This window comes from Apis laboriosa, unplaced genomic scaffold (assembly GCF_014066325.1).
Source record: "Apis laboriosa isolate Shangri-la unplaced genomic scaffold, ASM1406632v1 scaffold13_cov153, whole genome shotgun sequence".
Classification (NCBI taxonomy): Eukaryota; Metazoa; Arthropoda; class Insecta; order Hymenoptera; family Apidae; genus Apis; species Apis laboriosa.
This window is the reverse complement of record NW_025221370.1, coordinates 1,006,731-1,020,299: the sequence shown is the minus strand read 5'-3', so window position 1 is coordinate 1,020,299 and position 13,569 is coordinate 1,006,731. Positions and strand designations below refer to the sequence as shown.

Genomic DNA, 13,569 nt, shown 5'->3' with positions numbered 1-13,569 from the left:
GACATTCATCTTTCTCCAACGAACGTGATAATTTCGAACACAGGAACGAGCATCGCGGATCACGGGTTATCGCGAATACACTCGTCGGAATTTCCAACATCGATTTATCTCGAAATAAAGGTCGGCACGAAAAATGTCTCTCTCCATTTTTATGCAACTTCATCCCATTTTCCGCCTCCAATTTGAAGGAAACGAATTATTCATGTAATTAAACGAACGAAATGTTCAGACACGCGCAAAAAATGCAGTAAAAAAGAAAAAGATGAAAATATTACATTTCTTATTTCTTCTCCAGTAAGTCAACAAAATTACTAACAAGCCTGTATTAAAAATCATCCCTCGTCGAGGAAACTAACTAAAACTCTTCTTCCAGTAACGTGAAATTCCAGTGAAATGAATAATAAATGAACGCTTCAGTTTCTTAATACGAACTAAAAAAAAAAAAAAAAAAAGAATTTCTCTTGGATAAATTATACAAACGAGCCAGTTACAATTGCACCGTGGCGAGGGTCAGAGGGAAAGGTTAAAAAGTCCGTCGTGAAGCGGTAAAATCGAAGGGAAAGCGGGTGGCAATCCCAGGGGAGAAGTAGTTCTCTTACGATCCCTTCCACGATTGTGACCGAAATCTACCCCGTTACGATATCTGCTCGAATTATTATCCACAAGGGAGGGAAGCTTAAATATCGCGGAGCAGTGCAATCGTCATTCATCATAGAGTCGAACCGTTCTCGAGGCGACGTGTTCTCGAGAATCTCGAAGATGATACAGGAACAGTGTCTCTGCGCTGGATAAAGAATGGACGAAATTAGCCAATTGATTAATCCGATCGATCGAACGTTATCATTTAAAACGAGTTTTAAAGGAGTTTTGTTCGAAACGATTTGATTTGGCCAAGAGTTTAAGAGAATCGTGTGATTTTTTTTGTAGAATCGAATTGTTTTTTGGAAGAATTGTGTCCGTTCGAGGGACGGATGCGAGAAAAAGAGTGAAAATACGAGAAATATACAAATCACAGAATTTAAAAAAGTATTACATTCTTCTCGAGAAACGAATACAATACAAGAATAAAGAATTGAAGAGGGTGAACAATTTGATTAAAAAAAAATTTGTTTAGAATAGTCGTTTGTAGAATAAGTTTACTTTGATAACGTTCCGATTTCCATGAAATAATGTCGCGTCGATAAAATCGTTGTAAAACAAGCGAAATTTAATTCAGTATCGAACCAGAACGCTGGTAAAATATTTTCAAACTTTTAAATAAAATGTAAAACGCCGCTCTTGAATTATTAAAAATAATATAATCTCACTGTGAAAAGAATATTTTTATTGAATCAAAAAAAAAAAAAAAAAAAAAAACTTGTACAACATTGTTACGAGTGTTTCAAGGATATCATAACCAATTCAGGGGAAAGTTATTCGATCGAACAATTTTCCAATCATTTTATACGATGTACATGCACATCATAGAAGCCTCAAGAAGACTCGTAAATATCGATTTTCTATCCCGAGGCAAGGGAAGAAAGTTCACAAGTTCACGTGTTACAAATTTCGAGACGCGGTGTCAACGATTATTGCTTACCTCGTTCGCGATCATTTCTCGATTCTCGCGCGAAAGAAAGCAGAGGACTCACCGAAAACAGTCTGTTACGTTTCGAATCGATGAAAATTTTCGTGGATGCAACGTGAAAAATGGCGAAGAATCGCATTTATGATCGTATGTATCGCAAAGAGAACGGTCACTTTATGAACGCGAAACTCTTATTGTTCCATTCGTTTCTCCCCCCCTCGTTCCAATTTCTCTTCCTCCTCTTTTGCATAAGTCTTATGAAAACGCGCTTTATTTTTCCGAAACTAGGTTACCATTTATTTTATCAGAAGTTTCCCTCTCTCTCTCTCTCTCTCTCTCTGTTTGGCCAGAAACGGGAAAAGAGAAACGCAGAGAATTCCATTGCGGGAGAACGGTTCCCACATTAATTAACACACAACCGGGCGAAATTTCTTTCCACGATCAATCCACCCTTTCGAACGCGATTACTAATATTACGATACGTTGAGAAAAATTCCATTGATCGAGTGAGAACGAACACGGGGAAAAGAATGGGCCTGGATGCTGGCCGTTTGCGCGATTTTTAATATTTCCAGTCTCTTTGTGTTTCGTTGCGAACTTGGCTCAACGGCGTAACGCGTTTGAAAAAAAAATTGAACGATACACTTATATCGGAGGGGATACGCGATTTAATATCACGTTGAAATGGAATTTTTTTTCAAATCGAACTCGTTTAATTGATTCACTACCGACAGTAACAACGTCTTAAAAAAAAAATTACACTTTACATCTCGCTATATATATATATATATATATTATATAAATATCGACTACGAGATTCTATTTCAACGAATTTGTTTCTAATATTCATTTCATAATCGGTAAATAAAAATTGCTTGATATTGCTTTTCGACACGAAATCATCTTTCGAAAATGTCTTTCCACGCTCGAAATTACGAAATTCCGGAGAAGAAAAGAGTGGAGATACAATATCCCCCCTCCTGTGCCGACCATATTTTCAAGCGTATTTGAATCAGAAAAAGATCAGTGACTCGCGGTCGGATTAAAAGTTATCAGGTCGGAAGAGCGAGCGATGATCTCGAAACGAAAACGCGAGTCAAGAGGGAGGGTGTGAAGGAGAGAGGGTGGTTGGAGAGGATCGAGGATGGAATATATGAAGTATAAGAGAAAGAGTTCCATCGAATATTTCGCGAATGAACCCCTCGACAAAGCGTGATGGATTTTTAAACGTGCCCCCGATATTTCACCCCGATCATTTTCCGATCCAATAAACATGGCCGCGTATATCTTGCTATACGCGAGAATATGAGGCTTGTCCCGTTTTTTTTTTTCTTTTCTTTTTTTCTTTTTTTTTTCTTTTCTTTTTTTTTTTTTTTTTTTTCTTTTACCTGAATGGAATCCTTGCCAGCCTCTCGTAAAATATTCCTTGGCTGCGTGTATCCGGGTCCGTTGCTGTACAATAACGTTGTATACGGTTGTCCATCAACATCGGACATCTTGCTGTCAGAACCTGAAGCAAAAAAAAAAGGGGGGAGGGGAGGGGGGAAGGGGGGCACGCGATCGGCTCATCAATCACAAGTATATTACGATTGTATACGTTGTGCTGTGCAACGTACGCGTACGATTTTGAAAAGGGAATTCTGGGGTTCATCGTTAGGGGATGATCGTTATTTTTCTGGAAAATGGGAATTAGCGTGGCTAAGGGTGGCCGAGAACAATGGGATATCCCGAGCTTTTTATTCGGGAGGGGAAAAAAGGGGTCGTGGATCTCGTTTTAACGATCTTGTTTACTCGAGTGATGGATAAGGTGGAATTTTAGTTTCACGAATGATGAGCGTGGCATCGAGGAAACTCGTGATCGTTGAAATTCGTGCGCTTTTTTGTTCGATTTAATAATATAGGAATAATTGCATCCAATTATTACGTTATTTCATTGCGTTCGTAATAGTTTTTCGGATTCGTAAAATTGGAAAAATCTTTGCTCGAAGCTCGAAACCAGGCCAAACTTTCGCGATCGGATAGGGATGGTGCAACATTAACGAGTAACAAACGAATTCGAGGTGATAAAATTTGTATATAAATACACTGGCAATTTGTTCCCATCTCGCCAAGTAGCATTACCCGGCTAAACTCGGCGTTTATAATTCCGGTATGCATGCCTTGTATGCATGCAGCCGAGCTTGCTTATTCAGAGGATCCTCTAAAAGGGAAACAGCAATGGTATTTAATACGAATACTGCATTTCCATGGTAAATAAACGATCAAATTATACATTGTTAAACGACGGTTAAACGACAGGTAGCGTGAAATGGCAGTGGCGCGATCTCTATTTCCCATCTCTTCCTTTTCCTTTTTTCTTTTTTCTTTTTTTTTTTTCCCCCTTGAATTCTTGCGCAGAGTAGCAGAAAGAGGACGAGGGAGAACGGTTTTGAATAAAACATATTCACCACCGGCTATGTCCTGGAGCCTATTCTTCCAGATCCTCCGCGTCTCTTTCCCTCCCGATTCCCTTCTCTCTTTTGTCCGCAGTTAGACAACCACTTATTCATGAAACGAGCGCCTCGGTTCATTCCGACAATTAACGTTTCACAGCGGCTAAGTTTCTCCCTCCCTCCCTCCCTCCCTTGATTCAGCGCTCGATCGCGTCCGCGGAATTCGCGATGGAATTCTTTTCATCGTTGCACCGCGGTTCGCATCGTCCAATAATTAAAGTGTTTGATGCCGGGATCGTGTTTAAGAGGATTCGACGCCGGGAATGCGTTCGGAATGTTTTAACATCCGCTTTCGAGCCGAGCGCCACGAAGCGTTGTTCCGCTGTCGGCGTTCTTCGCTTCTCTTCACCCTCCTTTGCGCCACCCCCTTTCTCCAACCCTTTGTTCCATCGCTTCGTTCTGTGTATATCTTTCATCGATTCGCTCCCTCTCCTCCGTATATTTACGAATATACTCGCTCGAATAATTTTTACTTGGACGATTTTTCAATAAGAAATTGCGATTAAAAGCTGTTACGCGGCGAGGAAAGCGGGCCGGCCGGCCGGCCGGCCTCCAAGTATTCGCAGAATCTTGCTTTGTGAAATTGCGACTGGGAATGTTTCGGATGTTTGATCGTGCGCTTACTTCATAGAATTTCGTGCTTACAATGCCGGACCGAAATTGTTCTCGAGTTTCAGCCACGGTGTTATAATCGTCGTAGAAAAAAACATCGATCAAAGAGTTAAAGACCTCGACAAAGTTAAAGCGTTTTCTGTACGTATACCTTCAACAAACCTCGTTTACCTGACGGTTTCATTTCTCTCTCTCATAATAACTCCGTAATAATAATTAATCGTCGGCGATTGGCGAAATTTCAATTTAAAATAGCGTTGAATCGAAGCGCTAGTCTTAAGGTCTTAAAGTTTATTTAAATATTGTGTTTCTTTATGGTTGGAGTTGGAGAAGAAGGGGGTTGGAAAAGCGAAAAGTTGGAAAATTGAAGCGAGTAGCGTGATTTTTATAACACGTTCGCGTTATTTATTAATCGTTACTTCAAATAATAACACCGATTGTTCGAAAGAAATTCATTCTAAGCGGATGGAACGTTGAAAAACCGCTCGGTCTGAATTATTCTTTATATCCCCGCCAATCCTCTCTCCTACGGACTAAATGGTCCGTGGTTAGTTTCAACCGTGGCCGTTATTTAATTATACGCAATTAGTCCGTTTACTCGCGCGGGCGGGTTATAGACGCCCTATATTCAGTCGAAATAAAATTGAGTTTTATAAAACGCTCGAGGTGTTTCCCTTTGAGCTCGATCCTCCTTTCGCTTTACCGCTCGCCTCTCGTTCGGTGAATATTGAAAAACCATTACTCCTGCGTTGTAAATCCGACGTGGTATAAAAGGTTTGACGCGTTAATACGATGTGTCGCTATATATTTTCCTTATAGTTAGATAGATATCTCGCGTCACGATGAAACGGCAAGAGACGAGGCATGGGATGAGGAGAGGAGGGAAGAGGGAGGGGGGTCTCGTTAAAAAGGAACTTTCGAACGTGCTCGTTGCGACGAACAAAGATGAGCTTTATAATAATGGAATATCGTACGTTATCGTCAATCGTACGCATTAAATTTGATGAGAAAATTATATGGAAACGACTGGTGAAAATAAACGTCCATTAAAGTTGTTTAAATATTCAAATTCGATTATACTTTGAATCGATGTTTCGTTAAAACTTTATCGGTTAATGGAAACCACGATAAATTGGCGAAGCGAGGTATAATATCGCGATCGAGTTGTACGAGTTGCGTTCTTTTCTTTTTTTTTTTTTTTTTTTTCTTCAAGATGTTCGAACTTATCGAGTTCGAAGAGATCTAGTAAATTTCGACATTCGTATTTGTTGCGCCACTCGAAAATGATCGAAGGGGAGAGAAATCGTTTGCAAATTAAACGGTAGAATCGTGTTCAGAGTTTTGAAGAGGCTCAACTCGATGTCACGTCGACGTTTTGTAAATCAAAGAACCGGATGGATCCCGGATGGATCGGATCTAGTCGCTCTCTCAGACATTCTTCTACGATCGAAAATAGTAAATTTCCTCTCGAGGATGAACGCTCGAGAGTTCCTCTCGATTTCTAATAATTAATTAGATCGATTTTCTTCGCGTAATTTTAAATTACTCGAGTTTCTTCAAGAATAATTAGAAATTTCGCTGGTTAATGACAAAAAGGTAAATGAAAATTGCGTATTAAACGTGAGAGAGAGAGAGAGAGAAAGTTTGAACGGCATTCGAACGTCCATTAACGTTGGACAAAAGTTTAACAAAGGCCAAAGTTAAATCTTCCAAGTTTTACATACTTGAGAACGCGTCATTTCTCGTTCGAGAAATTTAAAAATTAATTTTTAAACTTGTAATCGCGCTCGATGGCGATTCAAGTAAGTCAAAGCTCTTTCATTTTTCTTTCTTTTCGCTTCGCGCGACTCTTTTCACCGACCAATCCGAATTAATATCCGAGGAGAGACTTTAAAAGTTTCCATATCCTTGTATATCAAAGCGTCGCTCTTAAGCGTTAAAGAAACGTTCGATGTCGTTTTCGTGGAACAGCATTTTTTCCACGCATTTTTATCGCCTGTAACGCTTTCCTCACGCTTGATAAAGTCGATCCGATATCTTGTTAAATTTTAATTACCACGTTGAATCATTTCGTGTTAAGGGAGAATGGAGAAGCGATTGGAGAAGACAGCTATGTTTGCGCTATACATATATATATAAAGAGGAGCAAGAGTAGAGCGGAATACACGCGACGATAATAGGAGCGTAGCTGTTATAGCTCGACAAAGGAGCTTCGTTCTAGAATTTCGTCCGCAAAAGAATCGAGAATCAGAGTTTCTCTTCAGATTATTATCTCTAATTATTTATACGGAGCGTGATTATCTGTTATAATTATTGAAAGCGAATTGTGAAAAGTCAATGGGACGATTTTATCGTCCATCTTCCAAAGGGGTAAAGTTTCATCGGGATTGGAAGGGATTTCACGGCGAGAACGAATGGAAGGTGTACGTAGGAATCGACGGATCGTGAATTTAGAGGGATACGTATGAAAGCACGTCGAAAGGAACGGAAAAACAAAGAGCCGTAAAGTGGCTTTCAGCCCGAAGTGTACCGAGAAATATACAATTTTACGACTTTTCGTCCGCGATAGCCTCGAATAAATTACACCGTTTAGAGATTCCTTCTCACGGAGTCGAGATACGGGAGACACGGAGTCTGCGAAACTCTGCGAGATTCCACGAATAAAAAGTTTGAAATAAAATAAGAAGCGTAGGAATTAAGAATTAATTGTATTACGATAACGAGAAAGAACATCGATTAACCTACGTTTGAAATTACTCCTAGACGAGTTTCCATCACCGACGTCTAATAAAAGGTTATTAGTTCGAACGCAGTAATATTCACGAATCGATACACTCGAGGGTGAATATCATTTATAAATATATCGTATATTTACAGAGAAATTGAACGAATAACGCACTCGACGTTTCTCATTCAAATTAACAGCGCTCGAATATAATAACATACGAATTTGATATTTCTCGATTACAAAGTCAAACGTCGCGAAGGTGGGTCTATATATACCGGTCAAACGATTCCGTAATTTTAGATGTCGCGGTCTATCGACCAAGCAATAATACTTCGATAATAATACTCGGTGGTTGCGGGTTTCGAAGTTAAACATCAAAGGGGTGGTGTATCCCGCAATATCCCACGAATGGCATGCACCTTCGTGCTCTAATCTCAAAACCTCCCTCACCGCTCGTTTCCATTTAAACCTTTTCCCCTCCGCGTTTCCAAAACTCGAGAATAATAATAAATAATAAATTTCCTCTTCTCGCATCCCTCTCGACACCACGCCCGCGAACACTTGGCGCACACGAATCGACCGATGTTCGCCGATTTAAGGCATTGATAACGAGGGCGTAAATCTCGATCGTTATCGCACGCGTCACTCGAAACGGCAATAACCTTCTCGTGGCCGAACGAAATGCGGTTGATCCGCGGCAGAAGTTCGCTGAATTCCAGCGACTAACTAACCAGCCAACCAGGCCGAGTCAGGCTGGAAGGCTCGCCCTTAGATCGATATAAATCAGTCGTTGGCCGGATTCGCATAGACGTATTCTCCCTTCCCTTTCGGTCGTCCGACTCCGTCGGTAAGATCACGAAAGCGCATCACCAACGCCACCAAAGTTATGCGATGGCAGCGGCTCACGAAAGTGGATGGATATCTGTGGCTGGCCGAGGCCGCCACCCCTTTCTTACAAGTTTACAAATTAGAGAACGAGGTTGGACGAGAGTGGAAAGGGTGGAAAGGCTGCTCTTTATGCCGGGACACGGATTACTCCATATCATCCGCCGCCGTCCCACTTTTCATCCCTGTCTTATTATTTTCGTGCCAGTTGACGAACTTTTAAGCGATTCCGAGTGATCGAGTACGTTCCTTCTTCTCGCAAACACATATACCTAACACATAGTGTATCTAATTAAAAAAAAACTTGCTCGAAACTTTGGATTTAGCCTCCGCTCGTCCGCGGATAAATTCCTCCTCCTCCTCGGAGTTGAACGTATCAATTTCCTACGGTAAACGCAATGGAACGCGATGGAATCCCTTTTGGAAACGCGGCTGCGTGAACGAGAGAACGACACTCGTTTCGATTTCGACCAGGGAATCAAAGGTCCGTCGTGGAAGCCAACTTGTCCACCGTTCGATTTCGTTCCATTCGATTCGATTCGGTTATCGGATGGAAGCGCGGCACAAACGCGGCCATCATTGATTCGGTCAAACAGCCAACATTCGACCCTATTTCGTTCCCGTATGAGACGGAACCGTAGACGAGAATCAATGAGGGCCGCGCGCCCCCGTCAAAGTTTAATCGTCGTCCGATATTGTCGCCTACGAATCGGCGCACAAAGGAGAGGAGGACGTTTCCCATCCCGTAAACCTGCCACGCCAGCCAATGTTTATTACCACAGCGGCCGCCATTTCCAACGCTTCCGAAACGCGTGAACCGCGTCGTCTGAGAGAGAGAGAGACGAGTCTCCTTTCGTCCCTTCCGGAAGGGAAAAGGTGCCACGTTGGCTTTTGACGAGGTTGGAGGAAATAAGCAGATGTCGCTTAAGGAAGGAGGACGAGAGAAAGAAAGAGAGGGAGGGAGGGAAATTTGGGAAACGAAGGGCAAGGAGAGGAATCGAAGGGAAATATACGCGATTAAATCAATATTTGGCTGGAGGAAAGTAAAAGAGGGAGGAGAGTAAAAGATAAAATAATACGAGGGATATAAAGGTCGAATCAACCTTTTCGTCGCTTTCTCTCCAATTATCGCTCACCCATTTCCATTTAACGTGAGCTAAATTCCTTTTCCCGGTTATCGGTCACAATTGTTTACAATCCATTCGTGGCCGGGTATATCGCGAACGACCTAGATATTTCTCGCCACCATTTTGAAAATATTGGCAAACTTTACGGTGGAGCGCGTAAATGGCGATTGCGAGTCATTTCCAACACGTACACGCGAAAACCGTGTCGCGCCGCCGACTTTTAGAACTCGAAACGAATGACGGATGTTTGGGCAATAAGTGGCGAGCATTGGCGAGTCCTATGTATATATATATACATTGGCGAGTAGAATGGACACGTTTCGGTTGTTTCGCTTCGAGTCCAAGTTTATAATCGCCTTCCATACGTATTCGAACCAACTCCCGTTTATTTCCTTCGCTCGAATCGCGTTTCCAACTTTCCGCATTTCCGTAATATGCGCTCGTAACATTTCGAAACTGCGATCCCAACTCGTTCGCGATCTCTTCGCGAATGTTTTTTCCGCGTATCCTCCTGCGTCGATCGAGCATCGAATTGTTGCCGGGCTCGAGCGAACGATGCGAGAATACAAGCACGTTTGCGATTTGACACCGCGTTATTTCGATATGGCGACGCGATTCTCGAGTCGTTCTCGATACGTATTCACGCACGTTTATCGGCCACTTATCGAGCGAGATATTTCGATTAATTAATTAACGTCCGATTATTACGGGGATTACGTGAGTATGTATGGATGTATACACAGATGTTGGAACGAACGCCACGTTTCAATAATCAAACGGTGGAATAATGAGCGCGCGGTCAATCAAGATAATACACGTTCGTTGTAATAGAGTTTTGCGTTAAAATGAAGTAATCGAATTACACGGTGACGCGAAACCGCTGATTTATAAGTTGACGGCTCGACGGTAACTCCATTGTAACGGACGAAATTCCCCTTTGCTCCGATCCGTTAAAATATTCTGTTAATAAATGGCGATCGCGCCCCATTTTCTCGCCCACTTTGGATATCGACCGAATTTTCATCGTTCAATTAACGCGACAAAAATAAACGGGAAATTATTCGGCGATGGTCAAAAAAACATCAAAGGTTTTAATGAAAAAAAAAAAAAAAAAAAAAGTAGCTCGATGAAAATTGATAGGGGGAGGGGAATTTTCGTCGAAAATATTTAAATCTAATTTTTTTTCAAGAGGATATTCGTTTAAGGAGTTAAAAAGTCGGATTTTTATATTAATACGTATACTCGGATCGAGAATGCTTATTAGGCATACGTTTCAACCACCTCGCGAGTGTTAAGAGTATCTCATGAATTCTGAATATGCAACTCGAATTTTACGTAAAGCGTGTCAATAGCACCATCCCTCTCGACATGTTGATAACGTAATTAAATTTAGCCTCCGCCATATTCTTACATCGAATATCTTACTTTGCCTCGAAGGCAGAATCGATAGCAGTTGAAACATAAGTAATGAATTGCGAATAATTAAATACTCTCGTTACCGATGAAATTTAAATGTTTCGTTATTTTAAAATTATTAAACGAAACATTAAACGGTTTACTTTATCCTGAATTCAGGAGATGTGAAATCAACGATACCCCATTTGTTCGCAAATTCTTATGGTAATTTGTAACCGACAGGCGTTCGAAACTTGGCTGATTCTGAATGAAAGACGACCGTATCGCTGTAGAATATAATTTCGACAATTCCAATATCGTTCGAGTTATAGATAACCCTTGGAAACATTAGGCTCTGTACATTTCAATTTCGAGGATATATAACGGTTGAACCGCATATTTTATAAAAGCAATGAAAACTGGGAAAGCATAAATTTTAAATTACTTTAGTTCGCAAAGATAAATCGATTCTTCTTCAAACTTTGTAACTTTGAAAACCTCAACGTATTATCGAAGTTGTGCGAATTTTCAAAATATCTTCTCTTCTTTATCCCGAATTAGTTTTCGAAATTCTTCTCCCAATCTAAATATCTCGCCTAAATAAATCTTTACAGCATCACGAAATTAATTCCTTGAAATTAATTCTTCGAGACGAGACTAATTCTCTCCGATTCTTTCGATCTTTCGTCTAGCAAATCAAAGTGATCGAAGATTTATGAATTTTTATATCGTTTTCTTCGATTTTTCTTCGAAAAACGTACGTCACTCTTAGAACTCTCAGAGTCATGTCCTATGGGAATACAATTCCATCAACTATTCACAATCTTTGAGGATGATCTTTTGTTTCAACGAAAGTTTCATCAAATATATATATATATATATATTCCGTATTCGAGCCTTCAAAATTTCTTCTCGATCGCTAAAAGCTCATTGCTTAAATATCTTAAAAGATTTCTATCCTTCGATCCTTGATTAAGTCGCATAAGAAAAACATGGCTTTACGAACTATTCACTTTTTTATATAATCTTAAAGTCTCGTGTAATATTAAATTATACATTCCTTAACTTTCACGAGAATTCAATCACTATGCAAATTTTGTAATCCGATCGATATAGATATATTTCAACGCGAAAAATCGTAATTTAAAATTTTATTCATCGTCGATATTTAATATATAAAAAAAAAAAAAAAACGAAAAACTGCGAGTAGTAGTTTATTACGATGTTACTTGCAATCTTTTTTCTTTTTTTTTTTTTTTTATATCCAGTCTTCAAACATGGACGAACGTAAAAAATTTTTTTAAGAAGCTTATTAATTTAAAAAGAAAAAAAAAGTGTGTCCGCTTATTACTCTCACAGCAACTATACTATAGCCGCGTATTCTTATAATATTTGATGGAGTTTAAGCTCCTTACATCGTCAAAGTTATTCCCCAGCTTCTTATTTTTCCCCTTACTCTTCCTCTCGATACTTCTCCTTTGTGGATCGTAAGGATCTTTTTTTTTTTTTTTTTTTTTTTTTTGCGACCAAGTTTTTGCGTAATACTAGACCTCTTTATTCAATTTTTCAACTGTATCAACATTTCTTTGATAAAATATTTAATAATAAAATATTATTATTATTATTCCTCGAGATTTTTAAACACGCACACACCTGAACCCGGAGTCTCGCTCGCGTTGTTAATCGTGGCTCCCGTGCATTAATTCAAGTCGGGATTCTCTTTAGGATGATGAGATTCGGATCGAATCTAGGGTCACGAAGGGGCCGGATTGTCGGATCTTCCGGTGTCTTGGGATTTCAGAAATCGCGTAATTAAAGTGTCACGCGCACCAAATTGAAATGTATTCCCGATTCCATAATCAACCAGAGGATTATACGTAAGATCGATCGTATACGAAATTTAAATTATATTTATAAAAGGAAGAAGGAATAAATTTATTTACGTTATTTATACCTCGAAATCCTGCAAATTTCTTAAATTCGAGAGATTGATTATCGATCTCGATACTTCCGCCGAAAATATATCCGGTCAGCCACGTATAGAATTGTGTATCACGGTAAATAACGACCGACACCGTCGAGATTTTCGGTTCATTCGTTACCGAGAAAGGATTCGTTTTTCAGAGAAATACTCCATCTTTCTTTTGACAGATTTATCTGCTGATTTTTTCCGGAAATAAATTCCACGCTTCCTCCAATTGCAGTATTCCCGAGAATACAATACTGAACACGCGACAAACAATTACGCATTTATCAGTTGTTTCCACGAAACAACTTTCTTCGCCTGCTGTTACGCAATTTACACAATGTTATTCTCGTTCTACAAATTCGATTAGTTAAACATGGGCGATAGTTATATACGCGTAACAGGAACGGTTGCTACGATATTATTACTCGTTATGCAATATCAACCATTATACCCAACTATTTCCAATAACGCGCAAACTTTTGGCGAAATATTGGCAACGTTGCAACCGTTAGGAAATGTCGAAGCAGCTATTGCGCGGATCTCTATAATATTTTACGAATCGTTACGAAACGTGGAACGTAAGCGTCGTCCGTCGGTAATTCGAACTCGACAGGTAACATAAATCGATTCGACCCGATGCGAACGGAAGCAAAGATTCAAATCGCGCGTGGTCACACGTTTCATTTGTGATCTCGATATCTCCGATCCGACGCGCGTTCCACGATTTCATTTTCCGTCTACCTACTTTCGACTACTTTTTCGTTAATACTCGAGTTATTATTCGAACGAACCTT

General features: G+C 40.1%; 1 protein-coding gene across 5 annotated transcripts in view; it reads right to left on the bottom strand.

Annotated features, from left to right (window-relative positions):
* Window positions 1-13,569, bottom strand: part of LOC122720915 (alkaline phosphatase-like) — a 183,390-nt gene that overhangs the window by 6,270 nt on the left and 163,551 nt on the right. For 3 of the 5 annotated variants that reach the window (XM_043948002.1, XM_043948004.1, XM_043948005.1), the window contains one exon: window positions 2,956-3,077. The exons of 1 other annotated variant lie outside the window; for it this stretch is intronic. In XM_043948002.1, the coding sequence (XP_043803937.1) occupies window positions 2,956-3,077 (122 nt within the window). The remainder of the gene's footprint in view (window positions 1-2,955; window positions 3,078-13,569) is intronic. One more of the 5 variants, XM_043948003.1, reaches the window with a different exon arrangement.